Here is a 21,357-nt window from a genome sequence, read left to right on the forward strand (position 1 = left end):
AGAGCCTCACTGTAGGGGACGTGAAGCACATAGACGTGAAGCACATAGACGCAACCGTGCTTCAGCCCCAAGTCCCAAGTCAGCACCATAAGTGAGGATGTCAGCAAAGCCTGGGTCAGAGGGGAGGTGTTTCTGGGAAACAGAGGTGTTGCTAGCCCACTCTTGCCACAGTGGAGAAGGAGTAAAAAGTCGCTTTTTAGAAAAATGAGTCATTGGTTTTAAAGACCACAGTAGCCTGGCCGCAGTACCAGTGAACCAGTTCTATCTGCCTCAGAGCCCAGACCACCTCCAACCCCTCCCAGAAATTGCTGGAACCTCGAGCCCCCGCTGTGGGGTGGAAGAGGCACAGGCTCCTCCCTCTACCCTCTTCTGGGCCCTTCCCCAGTGTCCTGTTCCTCTTCCTGACAGTGGATCCAGAGAGGGGTGGGGTGGGAATAAAAGCTGGGTCCCCGCAGCCCGGGGCACTGGGGGACAGCAGTGACCATGACTGATTCTAAGGAAGTGAGGATGCAGCCACTGGGTCCTCCAGGTGAGGCTGGCTGGGACTCTGGGAGCTGGGGAAGGGGCCTGGGCGGCCAGCGTGGTCTGACACTCTGCCCGTGTGGACGAGGACAGCTGAGAGCCAGAGGCACCAGAATTCTGCAGATGACGTCAACTTCTGGTTTCGGTAGTTTGGCAGGTAGAGCCGGCATGCGGCTGAGGAGGAGTGGACAGCTCCTCCAAGACACTTGGGTCGGGGACTCTAGACCCCGAGTTTGAAACCCCAGACCCTTTGGGGGAAATTGGGAGCCGGGCTGACGCAGAAAGGTCGAAATGGAGGCCTGGGAGCCGGTGCCCTGGGGATCAGGGCCAGACTGTCCCCGGAGCAGGCTGAGGCAGGGACGCTGGGCGCTGGAGTCCCATCCCTCTCTCCTCAGGGTGTCTGGGCCACGGCCACACCTTCGTGCTGCAGCTGCTCGGCCTCACGCTCTTCGCTGGGCTCCTGGTGGCTCTTCTTGTCCAAGGTCAGGGCAGCCTGAGGGCTGGTGTGGTCCTTAAGCTGGAGCCAGGGGGGAGGTGGGGGAGGCAGGATCTGGTCCTTCAGCCTCTTCTGGATGCTTGTTCTTACGCAGGGGAGCGAGGGAGGCTCCTGGACCACTTGCCCTCCTGGTTCAGGTGTATCTGGGTGTCTTCATCCTCCAACAGGATCGATTAATTAGACATAAGTGATGTCTGTAGGGGTCCCGTGCGGGCTGTGGCACACAGTCAGTGTTTAATAGTTGCAATTTATTTGTTGGGCACAGTCTCCAAGGTCCCCAGCTCCCAGGAACAGGAGCAGGAGCTGGCGAAGCAGGAAAAGGTGTACCAGGAGCTGACCCAGCTGAAGGCAGGAGTCGGTGAGTGACCAGACACTGCATCTCTTGGGGGCCTCAGAGGGTCTGTGCTGTGGGGCTTTGCTTGAGTCCTTGGTCCTCTCTGAACCTCAGTTTCCTGGGCTATTTTGTGGGAACACAGGATAACAGTGACAGTGGCACTTGGTGCTCACAGATGGCCGTGCACACAGTAGGCACTCAGGCCAGTCTCCTGGGCTCTGGAGCCCCTGCTTCTCCCAGGCTGGAGGAGATGGCACCAGGACTCCTGGGGGCTCCTGGGTGGAAGGAACCCAGGGGGTGGGGAGGGGATGGTCACCCGGGCACAGGGTCATGTGAGGGCCCTGACTCCAGGGCTTGAAGGTGGGCAGACATGGGAACATGGCCTCCCAGCACGGGTCCTGACCCTCTCCCCCAACAGACCGCCTGTGCCGCCCCTGCCCCTGGGACTGGACGTTCTTCCGAGGACACTGTTACTTCTTCTCCAAGTCCCAGCGGAACTGGCACGACTCCATCACCGCCTGCCAGGAAGTGGGGGCCCAACTAGTCGTCATCAATAGCGATGAGGAGCAGGTGTGTGGTGGGCCCCGTCCTGGTCCGGGGCAGGCATCTGGCCACTGGCCACCTGGGAGGAGACGTTGGTCAGACAGGTTTTCAGGAGCAGGGGCTGCTTCCTCCAGTGGAAGGGAGGAGAAGGCATGGGTGGCCGGGTGGGGTCCCAGGCAGCTCGCAGGGAGCCTCACACAAACTCTAAATGTGTGGGGACACCTGAAATGCCAAGAGATTCCCACATGTGTGCTGACCCAGTGCCCAACAACTCAGTCTGTGGGGAGCGAGGTCCTCGTGGGTCACTCTGCCAGTTTCCCTGGTGTAAATATTCCCACCATGGCTGAGGTCAGCCCACCCATAGGATGTCACTTGTTGTAGAGCTAGAAGAGGTGACGTGCCTGACCAGCCGTCATGCACAGATACAATCTGGCTCCAGCGCTAGTCATGAGCAAGTTTGTATGGACGTGCTCAGAACAGGCGAGTCGAACACGCAATATTACCAAGCGTGTGTTGTGAGGCCGGCTGTGTGTGTACAGTATGCCAGGCCGGACACACTGCCCACAGCATACAGACGTGGGAGACACTCAGACGTCTTGAGCACAAGTTGGAGGAGAGCGTCTTGGTCTGGTAGACTAGAAAGAAGCTGACGGTCAGACTGAAAGAAGCACTTCCCACACCAAAAGATTGGGAGACACTGGCAGGACAATAGGGCACAGAGGTTCCTCCTGTCTCCTCCTCTTCCTCTCCAGAGCTTCCTGCAGCTGACTACAAAGAAAAGAGGCCATACCTGGATGGGGTTGTCAGACCTGAATGAGGAAGCCACGTGGCACTGGGTGGACGGCTCCCCTCTGTCGCTCAGGTGGATCCTGGGATATGAGGACACGCTGTGGAGGAGGGTGGGGTTCCGAAGCTGTGGCTTGACTTGTCGGTGGGCTGCTCCCCACTCCTTCGCCCTCGAGGCCTAGAGCTTAGGACATGAGCCGAGCCGAGGGGGGTGCTCTCCCCACCCGTGTTCAGACAGAAGAGCCGGTGCCCCAGATTCTACTATCAGAGCTGCAGGAGCAGCTTCCAGCCTGGCTCAACACAGGCAAAATCACAGGACACCATTTCTGGGGAAGAGACAGATTGTTATACTCCCAGGTCCCAAGAGAGGGAGTGTCCCTGTCCCTCACACCACAGGGGACACGTGGGGAGGATGTGGGGGCCTGTTGGGAGGCAGAGGGTGCAGAAAAAGGGAAAGAGCCTTTATTGCTTCCACAGGGAGGAAGAGGAGAGGCAGAGTGAGCAGCCTGGCGAGGGGCTAGCTTGAGTCGTTTCCGTGGGCTCTGGGCTGTAGGTGCTGTCCCTAGACGTCTCATGTGGCCTGGGGAGGTGTCTGAGTGGCCCAGAGTGCCAGAGCCCACTAAGCAAAGTGTCTGGGGTGTGGAGTTTAGGATGCTGGTTAGATTGTGTCTGAAGGTCCCACCCTGATTTGGGGGGCTCCTTTTAAGCATGGGGGACGACAAGGGACAGGGCATGTCATTAGGCGTCCTGAGCAAGGCTTGCATGCATGTGCGTGCAGGGCAGATGGTTTCCAGAAGCCAGAACACAGCTCACAGAGGGGGCTGGGCAGAGGCTCATGATGCGGGTGGCTTTGCAGATTCATGAAGTACTGGAACCCAACGGAGCCCAACAACTTGGGACAGGAAGACTGCGCGGAATTTGATGGCGACGGCTGGAATGACGCCAAATGTGATATCAGCAAATTCTGGGTCTGCAAAAAATCTGCACTTTCCTGCTCCCACGAGTGACAGCCAGTCCCTCTCTCCAGCCCTAGCAGCTCCAACCTCCTCGCCAGGTGACCGAACTTCACTCTCATTTCTGCCAGCCCTCTCCTCTCTGGGTGTAGGCACGGAGATCTCAACTCCAGCTCTGGGTCTCTTCTAGGAGATTTCTCCAGAGAGGCTAGGCCATGGCCTCCCTCCCTCCTGTGCCTACGGGCTCCCTCTGTGGTTGTGAATGAGGAGGTGCCTTTTGTTGTTCGTATTCAGCTGCACAGGTGTTAGGTCGGTGGTGGCCACTTGGTGGCAACTTACTGTCGACTTAGAACAAAGCAGCGCGGGCGGGAAAGGAACATCAATCAGGTGCCGGAGGAAACGCCTGTCAATCAGCGGGATCTCCTGACTAAGGCCTGTCAATCATCAGGACCCCCTGGCCAATCCTGGAGTTCAGCCAACTCCCCCGACCAACTCCAAGGGACAAGGGACCCTAAAAACACCTTTTCCTGTCCCAAGCCCTTCCCTTCCTGCTGTAAGCCCCATAAAAGTCCAGTCTGGTCGAGCTCCCACACAGTTTCTCCTCAGACCCTTCTCCTGTCCCCTCTGTGGGTCTGATCGAGTTCTGCCCGGGAGTGATATCTCAATAAAGCCTCCTTTGGTGGTCCTTTTAAATCTGCCTCCTTTGATTGCTGCCCGCCTCGCCTGATCTGACAACAGGTGCACTTGAATTTAGGTCAGTGAGCCGAGTTAGCGTGTGGCTTGGCAACCTTGTCACAAGGCTGGTCACCAGAAAGTCCACATGGATGATTAGCAGGTTGGAACTTGGAGCCCCATCGGCTCAGCTCCGGGGAGCCGGGGGGGTATTGGCCCTTGAGCTCTGGGAGGACTCTTGTAGCAAGGAGACTCGGGTCAGACCAGGCTGGTGAGGACAGGGAGGAGCTGCAGGCGGCCCTCTTGGGGACAGGAAGCCCCACACCACTCCTCCCTCTTTCCCCTACTGTATACACCATTTCCCTTTGTCTGCATCTGAATTCTATCTTTTATAATAAACCAGAAAATATAAGCAACATTTTTTTTTCTGAGCCACCTGGAAAATTACCAAACGTGAGGGTGTTGGAAGAACCCAAACTTTGTGGTTGGCCTGATAAAGCAGGGTCAGCCCCTGCACGCGGCAGACACCTGCAGGAAGTCAGCATTGTGGGAGGAAGCCCAGACCTGGTGGAATCCGCTGCTGCCCCTGGTAGCTGGTGCCAGAGCTGGAGGACCGCTGGTGGAAAATAACCACCCCACAGGGTCTTGACTTAACATCTGAGCAGCCAGCTTCCAAGTTAACCGCCACCTTATGAGATAAGTTTGCTTCCTGTACTTCCTCTTACCCGACCTCCTGCCCTGTTAGTGACCTACCCCATGTACCGTATTCAGCTGCACAGATGTACTTGAAGTTAGGACACGATCCCTTGGCTCTGGAGAGCCCCAGGTGCCATCGACCTAAGCCAATCCCATGCTATTCCCACCGCCCAGCTCTGACGTCCCCAGCCTGTCCCACAGCGCCACAGCTCCAGCTCCAAAGCCCGACCCCACAAAAGCTGAACCCCAAACATCTCGGGGCCTCTCTCCTCTCTGGAGAGGGATGGCCTCTATTTGTCATCTGTGACAAATAAACCTTGGTGCGGGTCTCTGCCTGTCTCCGTCCTTCATTTCTCACTGGCCCGTCTCCCGCTGTCCCTCACTGTCCTTCCCCCCACCCCGGGCTTCCTGTGCCCTAGTGTCGACCCAATGTCCCTCCATGATCAACTCGCATTGCTCTCTGTTCTTACCTGTGCCGTTTTGTTCCTTATCCTGGCTTTTGGCATTTGGCTTCTCTTGTGTTGGTTTCTTGATATTATTGGAAGGCTAGTTCCCCGGCTAAAGAACAACATGATAACAGCGGAGTTGATCTCCATAGGTTTTGTGGTCAGTTTTAGAGTGGGGCCACCTGTCATTCTATGAAAACGGGGTGAAATTTCCAATCTTTGGAGTAAAAAGTCAAGCACAGAGGAACACGCCTGTAATCCCAGCAGCTCAGGAAGTAAAGGCAGGAGGATTGCAAGTTCAAGACCAGCCTCAGCAACTTGGAAAGTTCCTAAGCAATGTAGCAAGACATTGTCTCAAAATAAAAAAATTAAAAAGGGCTGGGGATGAGGCTCAGTGGTTGAGCACCCCCGGGTTAAGTTGACAGTACAAAAAAAAAAATCCAAACAAAACAAACATACAAAAGAACCAGAGTAAAAAGTTTGGTTGTATAGACCAGGAAACGCCAAGGAAAGCAGAAATGAAAGAGAAAAAGGAATTTAGTTCATTTCCTTTTAAGGTAGGGAAAGGGAAATTTTTTTGTCCTTCAAAAGTGTCATTTTAATCGTGGTAAAATCCAAACGATATAGCATTTTCCATCTACAGAGTTTTTAAAGTGGACAGTTCAGTGGCAGTGAGAACATTTGCAGCCGGGCGCGGCGACGCACACCTGTGATCCCGGTGGCTTGGGAGGCTGAGGCCGTCCAGGGTCACAGGAACGGCAGGAATAACCACTCCGTTACCTGGTTTCATCATCCCTCAAAGAAAGGATCCTAGCATTTGTCTTTGTGCACTGGTCTTTTCCACCTCGCAGCAGGTCCCTGCTGCTCACAGGTGGCGTCATCAGAATGGCCTTTCTTTTTGAAGGCTGAGTGATAGTCCACTGCTTTGTGAGTAGACGGCTTCTGGTCATCCATTTCTGGTGGGTTCATTGGACGGGTGGGTTCCTTCCACCTTTTTGCTGAAGCAGATGCCTCTCTGACGAACACAACTGTACAATTATCTCTTTGAATCCTCGCTTTGGATCCTTTTGGTCATATTCCCAGAAATGGCATCATCATCGGGCCACATGGAAACTCCTTCAGTGGTGTCTTGAAGCACGGCCCTGCTCCGTTCCATGTTCTCGCCAACGGTGACCAAGGATTCCCATCTCCCTGCACCCTTGGACCATTGGCTATTTGGCTACTCTTGGGTGGTTCTCACCTCTTCATGTGCCCTTGGCCACCTGGGTGTCTACTTGGGTGCTCTGTCCTTTTCATAATCGGGGATGTGTTTTTCTGTTGTTAAGATGCACTTTTGCCTATGTCAGAACTCAGTGTGGGGGCTGGGACCGTGGCTGGGTGGTAGTGTGCTCGCCTAGCATGTGGGAGGCACTGGGTTCGATTCTCAGCACCACCTACAAATAAATAAAATAAAGGTCCATCAACAACTAAAAAATATTTTAAAAAAAACACCTCAGTGTGTTCTTCTTGTTGAGTTTTAGGAGTTCTGTGTGATCTCTGGATGTTTTTCTTTTCATTCTTTTTCCTGATGTGTGCGTGTGTGCGTGCGTGTGTGTTACTTGGGACTGAGCCCAGGTCCTGTGCATACTAACCAAGCACTCCACCACTGAATGACACCCTTTTAAATTTTATTTTGAGGCAGGGTCTCACCATGTTGCCCAGGCTGGCCTTGAACTTGCCATCCTCCTGCCTCAGTTTCCTGAGCAGCAGGGATTCCGACGTGCACCACCACACTCGGCTTCCGCCTGGGTTCAGTGAGAGTGCTCCTGACAGTTCCCATGAGTCTTGCTGTGGGGGGGTTGATGGACACCACCATCACATTAGGGACATTTCATTTCTATTTCTAGTTGCCGAAGAATTTTTAAAGTATCAGTCAGGGCCTGGGATTGTGGCTCAGTGGCAGAGCGCTTGCCTCACATGTGTGAGACCCTGGGTTCAATCCTCAGCGCCCCATGAAACCAATCAATCAATAAAAGTATTTTTAAAAGTTTCAATCAGGAATCGTGTTGTGTTTTACCTATTTTTTTTTCAATCTATTCAAGCACTTACGTGGGTTTTTTACTTTAAATTTTTAAAGCAGTATGATAATGGATTTTCTGATGAAGTTCATGCATTAAATCACACACACACACACACACACACACACACACAGAAGCAATGATGATTCAGCCCAAGTCCCAGGACATCAGCAAACCAAAGCAACAATGCCTGGGACCGGAGGGGACATGTTTCAGGGAGGACGGGAGGCCTCGCTGCCCACTCTCACCACGGGTGAAGAAGGGATAAATATGGAGCTTGACAAGATGCGGGTTTTGTTAAGAACATCCACAGCTTAGCCGTCCCGAGAGTGGACCGGCTCTCCTGCTCTGGAGGCAGGCCACACAGCCGCTCCCTGAGATCCTGGAATGCGAGCCCCTGTCCTGGTGTGTCCCAGGCTCGGCCCCCTCCCTCTGCCCTCTTCCTGTGTCCTACCCAGTTCCCTGTTTCTCTTCTTGACGTGCAGTAAATTCAGGGGGTGGGAATAAAGGCTGTGGTGTCATCAGCCCTGGGCACTAAGGGACAGCGGTGATCATGAGTGACTTCAAGGAAGCCAGGGTGCAGCAGCTGGGTCCTCTGGGTGAGGCTGGGCTGGGAGTCTGGGAGTTGGGAGGGGGGTGTAAGGGGCCAGCTCGGGCCCCAGCCTGCCCAGGCTCTGACTGACGCGCTTTCAACTCAGAGAAGGGGCTGATGACGGCCAGCGCCACCAGGTCTTGGGCAGAAGGCTCAGGATTCCGACTGACTTCTGCATTCAATAGCTTGGCAGGTAGAGCTGGGATGGGACCAAGAGGTGGACGGTCCCCCGGCACTCGGTTCTGGGATAGTAAGATTAGGACCCTGGACAGTGGGACCTAAAGGAGTGGAATCTGGGACAAGGACTTCAGCCACGCACACAGGCTGGTGTCCACTCCTGCATCCTGGCAGGCAGAGGTTGATCCTCTGGAGTCCTGTGCCCCAGGGAGGCGCAGGCTGTGGCCAGGCTGAGGCAGGGCACTGGACGCTGGAATACCTCTTCCTTCTCTTCCTAGGGTGCCTGGGCCATGGCCACGTCCCCCTGGTCCTGCAGCTGCTCTGCCTCACGGTCTTAGCTGGGATCCTGGTGGCTGCCCTTGTCCAAGGTCAGGGCAGGCCTTAGGGTGGGGATCCCTTATCTGGGCCCTAGACTGGGGCAGCCAGGTCCCGGATGGACATGGGGTCAAAGCTGGCATGGGGTCCTTCAGCAGCTTCCCTGGGGATTGCCTGCCCCCACCCCCCACATCAGTGCAGGGGAGGGGGAGGAGGACCTGCGAGGGTCCCGGCTCCATGCACCCTTGTGCTTCAGCCCACTCTGGATGCCACTTTTCTTCGTCTTCAATCAGAACTAAACAACACCTTGGCTCTCAGAAATGATGACCAAACAGTAGGTGTTCAACAGTTGTAGCTTATTTTCTCTTGGCACAGTCTCCAAGGTCCCCAGCTCCCAGGAACAGGAGCAGGAGCTAGTGAAGCAGGAGAAGGTGTACCAGGAACTGACCCAGCTGAAGGCAGCAGTTGGTGAGTGACCAGACACTGCATCTCTTGGGGGCCTCAAAGGGTCTGTGCTGTGAGACTTTGCTTAAATAACCAGCCCTCTCTGAACCTGCTTCCTCATCTGTGAAATGGGAACACAGGATAACAGTGACAGTGGCACTTGGTGCTCACAGATGGCCGTGCCCACAGTAGGCACTCAGGCCAGTCTCCTGGGCTCTGGAGCCCCTGCTTCTCCCAGGCTGGAGGAGATGGGACCAGGACTCCTGGGGGCTCCTGGGTGCCAGGGGTCCAGGGAGGGGACAGTCACCCAGGTGCAGGGTCATACAAGGTCCCTAACTCTCCAGGGCTTGAAGGTGGGCAGACATGGGAACATGGCCTCCCAGCAAGGGTCAAGCCTGACCCTCTCCCCCAACAGACCGCCTGTGCCGCCCCTGCCCCTGGGACTGGACGTTCTTCCAAGGAAACTGTTACTTCTTCTCCAAGTCCCAGCGGAACTGGCATGACTCCGTCACCGCCTGCCAGGAAGTGGGGGCCCAACTAGTCGTCATCAAAAGCACTGAGGAGCAGGTGCATGGTGGGCCCCATCCTGGTCTGGGCAGGCATCTGGCCACTGGCCACCTGGGAGGAGACGTTGGTCAGAACAGGATTTTTGAAGCAGGGGCTGCTTCCTCCAGTGGAAGGGAGGAGACGGGCATGGACAGGGGGTCCCAGGCAGCTCGCAGGGGACACACAAAGTCTGGTCAAGGGTGAATGCTTGAGGAGCAACAAGGATGTTCAGTGCCCCCACTGGTGCGCTGACCAGGGGTGACAACTTGCTCTCGGGCAGAAGTGCCGTGCTCATGAGTTACACTTGCCGACTTTCCCCATGTAGATATTCCATCACGACTGATTTCAAGCTACCAATGGGCCGTCATTCAATGCAGATTTGAAAAGAGGTGATGTGCATGACCAGCTGTCATGAGCAGGGACGGTCTGACCCTAGACTTTAACCCCGTCATGAATGCATTCATGTAAATGTGCTCAGAACATGTAGCTAGTGTGTGAGAGACGAGCCAGCTGCACATTGAGTGTGCATCCAAAACACATCTGCCCATGGCATACAGATGAGGGAGGACCCAAGCTCCTGAACACAGGAGGGGGTTCATGGCTTCCATATGCTAGAAGATTAGAGGCCAGACTGCAAGCAGAACTTGCCACCGAGAGATTGGGGAATCACAAGCTGGTAAATAAGCCCAGAGCTTCCTCCTGACTCCTCCTCCCCCCTCCAGAGCTTCCTGCAGCAGACTTCTGACATCCAAGGCTCTGCCTGGCTGGGGCTCTCGGACCTGAATAAGGAAGGCGCATGGTACTGGGTGGATGGCTCTCCTCTGTCACTCAAGTAGGTCCTGGGGGAAGGGCACTCCCTAGAGAGCAGGGTGATGCTCTGAAGCTCTGGCTTGGGCTACACCTGGGGTTCCCACTCCCTGGCCCCTAGGCCTGAGAGTCTGTGACACTCACTGAGTTGAGGAAGCTGGTCTTCATCCTCCTGTGCCGAGAGGGGGCCACTGGGTGAAATTCCACCACCAGAGCTGCAGGAGGAGCTCGGAGCCTGGGTGGGTGACTGAAAACGGAGAGTGTTACTAGAAAATCTGAGGGATAGCAAGACCAAGGGCACAAGAAGACAATTCCACTGAAAAGATAGCTTGAGATTCTCGTGGATCTCAAAAGAAGGAGCCAACTTCAATCCATGGCAGCCCCCTGGGGAAGGGCAGGGCTGGGCAGTGGGAGGAGGCGCCGTGGGCGAGGGCCTGCATTGTGGTGTCCACGGAAGGATTCAATGAGGCAGAGTTTAAGAAGCTCGCGTAAGAATGGCTAGCTTGAGTCTTTTCAGTGGGCTCTGGGCTGGAGGTGCTGACCCTAGATGCCTGGTACTTAGCCCTGGGGAGGCGTATAGTGGCCCAGAGTCCCCCAAGCAAGGTGGCTGGGGTGTGAAGTCTAGGCTGGTTGGTTGCATGTGACAGTCACACCCTTAGCAGGAGGATTCCTCTCATGGGGGCCAACAAGGGGCAGGGTCCAAGGTCGAGTGACTCAGGCATGTCACTGGGTGTCCGGAACAAGGCTTGTCTGCCACAGGCTTGTAGGACAGATGTGAGAGCATCACATGTCCTGGAGCAGAGACAGCGCACGGAGGGGGCTGGGTGGAGGCTCACCACGTGGATGGTTTTGCAGCCTCACGAGATACTGGATGCCAGGGCAGCCCAACAACCGTGGCGGACAGGACTGCGTGGAAGTGCGAAGCAGTGGCTGGAAGGACTCCAAATGTGATTACAAGAAATTCTGGGTGTGCAAAAGATTTGCAGCTTCCTGCTCCACTGAGTGACTGCTGGTTCCTCCGCGCCACGCCTGCCTCCTGAACAGCCCTGCAGGTCTCAGAACTCCACCCAGGTTTATGCCAAGCCCTTCCCCTGCCTATGGACATCGAGGTTTTAATACAAGCTCTGGGACTCTTCTCTGGGATGCCTCAATCCCTGTGGGGCTGAGCCCACGTGGGGTGACACGGGCCCTCCCTCCTGGGCCTCTAGGTTGCCCCTGGCTTTAAGGGGTGGTTGTGTCTCACCTTTGCAGTCCCATCCAGTGCCCAGGAGTGGGGCCTATTCTCACAGGTGTGGGCTGGGTGTGTTCCACTAATCTACTCCGTCTTCCCTGCTGAGACCAGAGGGTTTGCATGACCATGTGTAGCTGCTGCCATGTCCCCCAGGGCCTATCCCACCTCTGCATGACTTTCCTCCATCTGCCCAACTTCCATGACCCTCCCCTGCAACCCGTTTGCCCAGGGCCCTCTCCTGGTTGCCGTAGCTCACCCTGGAGGCTGGAAGCATGAAGGAATTCATTCCCCCAGTCAATCAAGGACTGTCAGGAGCTGCAGCATGAACACCCAGCCCTGCCTCCCTGGGTGACCCTGGTGGACCCTGAAGTATGCCTGCCAGCTCTCTTCAGGGAGGGACACGCTGGCCTGCTGCTGGGAGTTCCTTGGAGGCAGCTGACACCTCTCAGCCTCTTCCAGTCTAGACCCTACTGCAGGGAGCTGCCTTCTCCAAGGCCGGGATCCTTCCTGGTGCAGCCCAGATGGGTACAGGCCCGTGAAGATCTGTCCACGTTGGGTCCACATGGGGCACCCCTGAAGGACCATGCAGGTTCCAGAGCTCCCATGGAGTCCTCTGTGGCTGCTGTCAGACCTCCTCTGCTGGACTGTCCCCCTCCCTGCTCCTATTCCCTTCCAATGGCATAATAAAAATATCTTTTTGATCCTGAGTGGCAGGGTTGGCTTTTTAAAATTCCTAGTGAGCCTCTGGGCACCCACTTGAATTCAGGCTAATGAGGTGTTTGATGGTAGGACTTGGATGCCTCCACATGGGAGGGGTCACCAGGGAAATCGGAGGATTTTAGAGGGTTGGAACTTCCAGCCCCATGCACCAATTAAATGAGGCAGAGTTTAAGAAGCTCGCGTAAGCATGGCTAGCTTGAGTCTTTTCAGTGGGCTCTGGGCTGGAGGTGCCTGGTACTTAGCCCTGGGGAGGTGTATAGTGGCCCAGAGTGCCAGAGTCCCCCAAGCAGGGGCAGAGATTGAGCTGTATGAAAAGTCTGGTAACGGTGGGGTTTGGTGAGTATCAGGCTGGTGAGCAGGAGAGGGTCCGAGGTGCTGCCCACTAGGAGAGAACGTCCCACCTCTGCACGCTTTCCTTCCATCCGGGCATCTCTTCCATCTGGCTGAGTTGTGTTCTTTATAACAACCCAGTGAATGCAAGCATGTATTTTTCTGTGAGCCATCTGGAAAACTGGGAGTGGGTTCTGGGAGCCCGATTCATGGTTGGCCTGGCTGAAGCGTGGCTCCCCTAGGCACCCCTCTTGCAGAAGACATCTGGGCTCGTCTTGTGGAACTGAGATTTCTAACTTGTGTAATCCAGCTCCAGGAAGCTGTAGTGAGAAGTGGAAAACGACTTGGTGTAAAAGTAACTCCATAGACTTCCCCTTCCTCCTGCTGGGACTGACCGCAAGGATGTCCCTTCATAAATAACTCGAAGGCTGAATCCTATCTCAGTAAATCGACCTTCAACAGTGGGGCTAACTCAGAGGCTCTCTCCATACACCTCCCAGAGGCACAAGGGGCTGAGTCCCAGCTGCCCACGTCAGTCATATGCCTGTCAACCTCCCCTGTGTCTGTTCCCCTCCTTCCTTCCCCTCTTTTCTTCCCCCTCCTCTACTGCTTCTCTTGGAATCACCTCCCAGCTAAACTGTGGATATCCAAATACTTGGCTCAGGCTCTGTTTCTGGAGAAACCTGGACCAAGTCTACAATACGTCTTGGTATCTGCCCGACGTGCTTCTTCTCTATTGAAATACTTTTTTTCTTCTCTTGTGCGATTTCTCTTTTAGATGATCTTTAAATGACTATAGCTCTTTAGGTTTTAATTGATCTTTTGAGTAAGCCATCCGTGCCCGTGGGACCAAAACATGTCAATCTCTCCAGTGAAAAACTCAGTGCCCTCCTTCCCCATGTTCTGATCTCAAAAGGTCTTCTCCCTGTTCTTTATGATATTCCACATAATCCACTTGCCACGTTGGCTTCAAACTCTACCTGCAATACTCTATAGAACTTTGAAAATCTGTTTGTGAATAAATGGAGCACAGGGAATTGTTGGGACTCTGAATCTTCTCTGTGATACTGCTCTGGTGGAGACGTCCCCTACAGGATTGTCCAAACCTATAAAACACACAGCACAAGTGAGCCCAAATGCAAACTTCGGACTTTGAGTGGCAATAACATGTGCACATTGTTCCACCTGCTGCAAAAGAATCTAGGCCTGGTGGGGGCTTTGACAATGGAGGAGGCTGTGCTTTTGTGGGGGTGGGAAGTGAATGGGAAATCCCCCCACCCTCTACGTAATTTCGCTGTAAATCTGTACTTTTGCTGTGAATCTAAATACTAAAGTCCATTTTTGAAAATCTGTTCTTTCTTACAGAATGATTTCAATTAATAAATGAAATAAAGAAGAAAGGAAATGTGGGATTATCCTTAGGATATCTCATCAATAATTGCTGTAGAAAGATCTCGAGACAGATGTTCTAATTAATGGGGGAGAATGTTACAAGAAACAGGACATTTGCACCACCTCAGTGAACTCGTTTCCCTCAATGCTTATTAACGACCACTGTGGTCTTAACACATGTTCACACATCTACTCCTTCTTGGAAATCAGTTCTCCCTGTGAGGGCAGCTGGACATGGTGACTCACTTTCAAGGAAGAGAGCAGCATCAAATGGCTTTTAGAGACATTTTCCTTAATTGTTGCTCTAAATAAAATATCAAAGATTTTGGTTTTGTTGGAGAAGGACAAGTTTTGTAGGTCCCCAAGTCACGGTGATATCTGATAGCTACAGGTATGGATAGATACCTGTAGACATATATATCTTTCTATATTTATCCTCCAAAGAACCAGATTTTCTCCTTCAGGAACAATATCAGTACCATTGAAGATGCATCAAACAGCATGGAACAGGTGTGTGGGGGTGAATAGAGACTCTATTATGGAGAAACCTGGCATTTACCACCTTAACTAAGATCACCAGTGACAAGTCATGATCATGTGGACATCATGTATTTCCCTACTGGACCCACCAATATCGTGTGAAAGAAGGGCACATTACCTTTGTGGTACATTCCCCCCTAAACCCATATCCTCAATCTAATCATGAAAGTTCAAATCAAAGACCATTCAATGCAAAATGCCTGATTGTTACTCTTCAAAACTTTCCACTTCATGAAAGACAAGAGAAGAAGACAGGTATATCCATCCATTTTCTGTTCCTATAATAAAATAGCTGAGGTTGGGAACTTCATGAAGAAAAACAGTTTGTTTAGCTCAATTTGGGGGCTGACAGTCCAAGGCCACGCAACCCCATCAGTTCAGCTTCTTGTCCAGGACCCTCTTGGCTGTGATACAACATGGCAGATGGCGTCGTGGAGAAAGCAGAAAAGGAGATCATGTATGAGACAGGAAACCAGAGAATACGGAAGGGCCAGACTTTCTCTCTTTTTGTTTTTATTTATTTTTTATCTTTTAATGATTTTATTATTTTTAAAGATACACAACAGCAGTGGAATTCATTACAATCTTATTACATATATAGAGTACAATTTTTCATATCTCCATATATAAAGTTTGGTCACGCCAATTTATGCCTTTCTACATGTACTTTCTTTTTTGCATTATAATACTTAATCAGGCTTCCTCTTTTGATAAAAATTCACTTTCCAGAGAACTATCTCACTTCATGATATTGGCATTAATCCTTTGCAAAAAATGATGCCCCCAAACCTAACCACCTCCCATTAAGCCCCACCCCTTAAAGGTCCCATCACGTCTCACACTACATCACAAAGATGAGACCAAGCTTCCCACCAATGAACTTCAGGGGACACACTCAAACCAATCACTAAATCACAGCAGCAGGAACCTGTCACAGTCTGGAGGCGATCAAGAAGACAAAGTGATTGTTATGGGCTGAACAGTGCCTCCAACCCAATGCCTATGTTGCTGGGCATGGTGGTTCACACTTGGAATCCCAGAAACTCTGGAGGCTGAAGCAGCAGGATCACAAGTTTGAGACCCACCTGGGGAACTTAGCAAGACTTTATCTCAAAATTCAAATAGGGCTTAGAATGTTATTCAGTGGTAGAGCTCCCTGGGTTCAACTGCAAAAAAAAAAAAAAAAAATCATGGGTTGACGTCCTAACCTCTTAGTACCTCAGAATGTGACCATACTTGGCAATGAGGTCTTTACAAGGACAATAAAGTGTCAAAGCAATGCCTGATTGTTACTCTTCAAAACTTTCCACTTCATGAAAGATATGTCAGAGAGAAGGTGGCATCTACAAGCCAAGGAGAGACACAAACAAGAGACCCTTCCCCTTGTAGCCCAGAAGGAACCAACCATGCTGTGCTAGCTAGCTTTCTGTTACTGTAACACATAACTGAGAGAAATCCATGTCCAAAGAGGAAAGGTTTGTTTCAGCTCACAGTTTTGGAGGCTTCAGTCCTTGATCAATTGGCCCCATCCCTACGGCCTGTGGTGAGGCAGCACGTCATGGTAGCAGCCATGGCCAGACTGCTCGCCTCAGAGCTGGGACACGAGAAAGAAAGAAGGGAATGAGGCCCCACATCCCTTCCGAGGGTATCCACACAGTGATCTGAAGACCTCTCGCTGGGTCCCACCCCTTAAAGTTTCCACCACCTCCCAGGAGGACCAAGCTGGAGACACACCAGTCTTTGGGGGACATTTTGGATCCAAATTATAACATCTGCTCATATTGGTCCTGGGCTTTTGGCCTCCAAAACTGTGAGCGACTAAGCTTCTCTGGCTGAAGCTGCATTTGTCACAGCAGCCCTGGCGAACTCGGACGCCGCCCACAGGCAGTGTGGGATGCCGGGTGGGATGATGGAGCAAGCAGAGAAGGGGCACCGGTGGGAACACTGGTAAAATCCAAATGAGGCCTGCAGTTTAACCAATGGTGGATTAATACCAATATTAATTTCTTCATTTTGACAAGTGTATAATGATAATACATGATATTAGCATAGCAGAAGCTGGGTAAAGAATATACAGAACTCTCGACTGTCTTTGCAACTCATCGTGAATCTATATCAAAATAAGAATTTGCAAGAGGCTTGCAGTGCAGCCTGGTGGTCGAGCGCTTGCCTAGCGTGCGTGGGGTGCTGGGTTTCATTTCCACTACCAAAAAAAAAAAAAGTTTGAAAAAGACTCAAAAACACTGCTTAGAATTTCATTTATTTAAGGTTCCTAGAGAAATCCATAAAGACAGAGGGTTATAATCATGGGCACCAGGAACTAGGAAGTGAGAATGGAGGGTTGGTGTTTACTGGACAGTCTCAATTTGGGAATAGTGGGTGGTGATGGTTTCACAAACATATGAACTGATTTATTCATGAATTTCCTTCTTTTCTTTTTTTCAGTGCTACGAGGGCCTTGCACATGCTACGTGAATGTTCCACCACTGAGCTGCTCACCGGCCCCATACTCTTTTTTGGGGGGTAGGGGGCCCCAGGGATTGAACTCAGGGTCACTCAACCACTGAACCACATCCCCAGCCCTATTTTATATTTTATTTAGAGACAGGGTCTTGCTGAGTTGCTTAGCACCTCATCATTGCTGAGGCTGACTTTGAACTCGTGATCCTCCTGCCTCAGCCTCCCCAGCTGCTGGGATTACAGGTGTGCGCCACTACACCTGGCCCAACCCCATATTCTTCTTCTTTTTTTTTTTTTAAAGGGAGAGAGAGAGAATTTTTTTAATATTTATTTTTTAGTCTTTCGGCGGACACAACATCTTTGTTTGTATGTGGTGCTGAGGATCGAACCCGGGCCGCACGCATGCCAGGCGAGCGCGCTACCGGTTGAGCCACACCCCCAGCCCCCCAACCCCATATTCTTAAGGTGATTTTTCTTCAGCATCCAAGAGTATTTCCTATTTGGCGAAGGGGCTTTGGTTTCTCTTTCCTTTGCAGACGCTAATTGCTAGAACATGAGAAAGTTGTCTTTTTAAAGGTTAATCTTGCCACAATCTTTAATTAGTCCAGAGGTTAAATCCTTAGCAATTTCTAGATAAATGATCCCAGCTTTGACGGACTGTCAACTTTCCTTTTTGCTTTCCAATATTTATTTTCTTATTGCATTGGCAGAAAGCAAGAGAAGCATCTTTATTTTGTTCTTGATTTTACCAAAATATGTTTCTCATATTTAAAGTCATGCAGTACATTGGGCGAAAAGCATTGTTAGGCTCTTTTGCCCGTGTGCAGATATCATAGAGGATGCTCCTACAAACTGAGACGGCTGTGATGTCATGGGTGGTACCGTCTTCTGCAATCTGAATATGGCTCGTCACCGATGGAAACATGGTTACCTGGCGTGTGACCTTGTGGAGATGTTCGGTAGGTGCCAATCGCCCTATCAAAGCACTGCATACTGTGTGGTTTAACGCCACAGAAGTGTGCTGTCTCACAGTTCTGGAGGTCACGTCTGAAACAAGACAGAGTTCCCACAAGACAGAGTCCCTCTGAGTCATGGAGGGGACCCCTCTTGCCTGTTGCCAGGTTCTGGAGGCGGACGGTGAGCCCTGGCTTCTCCCCTCCTGTCCCAGCACAACACCTTATCTGTGTCTCTTCTCTTGGTTGAAGGACAGGGGCTTATGGGATTCGAGCTTGTCCTAACCGCACCAGAACTTGATTACATCTGTGAAGACCCATTTCCAAATAAGGTCCCATTTGCAGGTACCCTGGATTAGGACTTTAACTTATCTTTTGTGGGGGACACAAACCAACCCCCCCCGACTCAGTGGGCATGTATTTTTTTTCATTCATTTGTTTGTTCTTGATTTTTACCGAAGATGGTTCTCATGTTATCATTAAGTAAAACCATTTCTGTGGATCCCTGGAAATTGCCTTTAAGGAAATCGCCTCCTGTGTTTGCTCAGCATTCGTTTTCTTGTGTTTATCTTCTTTTTAATGAAAAATGAGCATTGAATCGATCTATCTCAAAATGTGGAAGAGACAAAAACAAGAGCCGGAAGGATACAGACCACGTGGGAACGTGTTTACTTAGCTTCCAAATGGGCAAAACAATCCGAAATATCATCCAAGGGTGCATGCACAGTTAAAGTGTTCTTTAATGTGATAAACACTGAGCTTTGGGGGGGAAGTAGCCTTGGGGAAGGAAATGGGAATGAGACCAGAGACGGACTGGAAGTCCTAGAAGAAGACTCACACTATATTTGTCATATTTACTTTTAAAAGGATCTGAAACATGCAATGGTGTCAAAACAGGAATACAGTGGAGTGGAAGGCAGGCGCATTGTATTCTGCAGACCTCTTGACACACTCATTTTTTCATCATAATAATCAAAGTCGATATTAAGAGCAATAAGTGGGGCTGAGTTGTGGCTCAGTGGTTGAGCATTTGCCTAGTACACGTGAGGCACTGGGTTGGATTCTAAGCACCACGTGAAAAAATAAACAATTTTTTTTTTCTAAAAAAGCCACCACCAAGCCGGGCGCCGTGGTGCAAGCCTGTAATCCCAGCGGCTTGGAAGGCTGAGGCAGGAGGATCGTAAGTTCAAAGCCAGCCTCAGCAAAGGTGAGGCACTAAGCAACTCAGTGAGACCCTGTCTCTAAATAAAATACAGAATAGGGCTGGGGGTGGGGCTCAGTGGTGGAGCGCCCCTGAGTTCAATCCCCAGTACTACCCCCCATCCCCGCAAAAAGAGCCATAACCAAAGCATAATGCGTCCTTTGCACTGAAATGGGTTCCTGGGTCATAGGAGCCTCCTCTCTCTAAAAAGAATGGACACCCTAGAGTGGCCCTGGCTTGAGGCTCAATCAGGTGGCCTTTACCTTCTTTCTCCTCTACTCCAAACCTTTGTCCTTGCCACTAGCACCAGCTGCTCCCCAAACTCAAAATCCTACCCCTGGACTATCTCGCTTCTTCCCGAGTCCTGTTCCTTCACTCTTCCAATCTGTGCACGTGCTGATGTCATCCTGGGAATCTCCCCTCCCCACCTTTTCCAGAATGGCCAACTGCTCCGGGCATCCCCTCCTCCCAGAAGCCCTCTGGGATCCTTCAGGTACGTTCAGGAGTGGCTGCCAGTCCTCGTGATTCCCTGTGCTCCCTATGTGAGCTCCACTGTCTTAAAATTCCCTGGTCACGTGTTTCCCACCCACCATGACACCCAGAAAAGGGTTTCCCTTCCCTGTCTTGGGGCAGAAGTAAAGGTGAGGGGTCTGTGGCCAGCCTCGTACCTGGGACCTCCCTTCCCCTGCAGCAAATCCTGGGCATGGGGCCGGGGATGGGCAGCTTTGGGTTTTGTGGAGAAGTAGGAAAGCTCCACCGAGCTCCTCAAGGCTACATCGGCTCTAGGCATAAATCAGAGACCCACCTTCCTGCCCTGCTCCCTTCTCCCCTCGACCATGTACCTGTCCTTGAAGGCACCATTCCAATGGGATCCCTTTCAGGAAACATCTGCTGACCCCCCACACGAATGAATTGGTTCTCCTCCAAAATAACTAATGAAACAATCCCATCCGGATCCTTTCCTAAGAACACATTTTGATGGTTGCCTTGGACAGAAATTTTGCAATCTTTTTTTTTTTAATTTCCTCTAACTAAGCGCCACTTGGGGTGTGCCTTTCCAGAAAGTTCTGCCACATAGTCATGTCTTGCTGGTAAGTCAGCTGTCGGCACCTGTTGACACGGTTCCTTTTTCTGATGATGGAGGCAAAAGGAGTCTTACATCTCAGAAGGAGAAGACTTCTAGGAAGAGGAGCAATGTCCTCTCGTGTTCCAACTTACACATACTTGGTTCATACATACATACCATGTACCCTCAGCCCAGTGGTAGAAAATCTGATACTGTGTTTCTGGAACATTCTATGTGAACTTGGTTCCACATGTCCTTCCCCAGATTCTGTTGAACAGTTCCTTGTCCATCTCCAGGTGTCTGACCCTCTTCCCTGCAGTAACAAAACGAGGACCTGTGTGTATCAAGTCTGGACCCCGGTCTGAATGTTGTGCCTAAGCCTATATATTAGAATCATGCTCCCTTCCCCACCCTCCTGTGTCCTTTGTCATCTGCTTTAAAAAAAGAATCTGGGCTGGGATTGTGGCTCAGCGGTACAGCGCTCGCCTAGCACGGGCGGGAATCGGGGTCGATCCTCAGCACCACATAGAAATAAAGGCATTGTGTTGTGTCCATCTACACCTAAAAAATAAATATTTAAAAAGAAAGAAAGAAAGAATCCTCCTATCTCTTCATTTTATGTGACCATGAATGCTTCTCTCATTCCTTTCTGGAAAGAAGTAAGAAAACTATCAAATTTTTTTTAAAAATTGGCGGGGGGTGGGTGCTGGGGATGGAACCCAGGGTTTCATGTGTGCTAGGCAAGCACTCCACCACTGAGCCACACCTCAACCCTTGAGTTAACTTTTTAAATGAAGTGTGAATAATGTCAATTATTTCTAAAGCCTGTTAAGAAGTGAGGGTGCATACACATATCCCCAAGAGGGCTGGAATCTAGTAAATGCAATGGTATCAAGTAAACTTAGCTTCCCAGCCAGGTCTCCTGGTCACCTCCCCACTGCCCAATCCTCCAAGCCCTTAATTCTGTTTGAGGTTTGGTTCTTTTATAACACTTGTGATTTTTTAAAATATATGTTTTTAGGGTTCTCACTCTGGGCATGACGGACAGTTGGAGCAGGATCACTCTTTGCCACGGGAC

The 21,357-nt window shown here is 51.4% G+C and overlaps 2 protein-coding genes across 3 annotated transcripts; both read left to right on the plus strand.

Annotated features, from left to right (window-relative positions):
* The first annotated feature begins 402 nt into the window (after nucleotides 1-402).
* Nucleotides 403-4,327, plus strand: LOC124092374 (CD209 antigen-like protein E). Its single transcript, XM_046443857.2, is given in 7 exon segments — nucleotides 403-529; nucleotides 918-1,004; nucleotides 1,284-1,376; nucleotides 1,771-1,922; nucleotides 2,648-2,757; nucleotides 3,538-3,685; nucleotides 3,687-4,327. Coding segments are annotated over 7 exon segments (774 nt in total). The 5' UTR covers nucleotides 403-483; the 3' UTR covers nucleotides 3,825-4,327.
* Nucleotides 4,328-8,003: 3,676 nt separating this feature from the next.
* Nucleotides 8,004-12,324, plus strand: LOC124092217 (CD209 antigen-like protein E). 2 transcript variants are annotated; one of them, XM_046443690.2, is made up of 6 exons: nucleotides 8,004-8,104; nucleotides 8,553-8,642; nucleotides 8,965-9,057; nucleotides 9,449-9,600; nucleotides 10,302-10,411; nucleotides 11,242-12,324. In XM_046443690.2, the coding sequence occupies exons 1-6, from the start codon at nucleotides 8,059-8,061 to the stop codon at nucleotides 11,390-11,392; spliced, it is 642 nt and encodes a 213-aa protein (XP_046299646.1). In that variant the 5' UTR covers nucleotides 8,004-8,058; the 3' UTR covers nucleotides 11,393-12,324. The 2 variants fall into 2 exon arrangements, with proteins under 2 accessions (XP_046299646.1, XP_058435147.1); XM_058579164.1 differs by lacking the exon at nucleotides 8,004-8,104 and adding an exon at nucleotides 8,209-8,290.
* The last annotated feature ends 9,033 nt before the right edge of the window (nucleotides 12,325-21,357 follow it).

Source organism: Marmota monax, unplaced genomic scaffold, assembly GCF_021218885.2.
Source record: "Marmota monax isolate L192 unplaced genomic scaffold, Marmota_monax_Labrador192_F-V1.1 WCK01_AAM20220418_F8-fsc00102, whole genome shotgun sequence".
In the NCBI taxonomy this organism is placed as follows: domain Eukaryota; kingdom Metazoa; phylum Chordata; class Mammalia; order Rodentia; family Sciuridae; genus Marmota; species Marmota monax.

Bases quoted from the DNA above. Each gene is read 5' to 3' on its own strand.
- LOC124092217 (XM_058579164.1), top strand. From the start codon at position 8,215: ATGACGGCCAGCGCCACCAGGTCTTGGGCAGAAGGCTCAGGATTCCGA. The intron at 8,291-8,552 runs GTAGAGCTGGGA...TTCTCTTCCTAG, and splicing joins TGCATTCAATAGCTTGGCAG to GGTGCCTGGGCCATGGCCAC. The intron at 9,601-10,301 runs GTGCATGGTGGG...TCCCCCCTCCAG, and splicing joins TCAAAAGCACTGAGGAGCAG to AGCTTCCTGCAGCAGACTTC.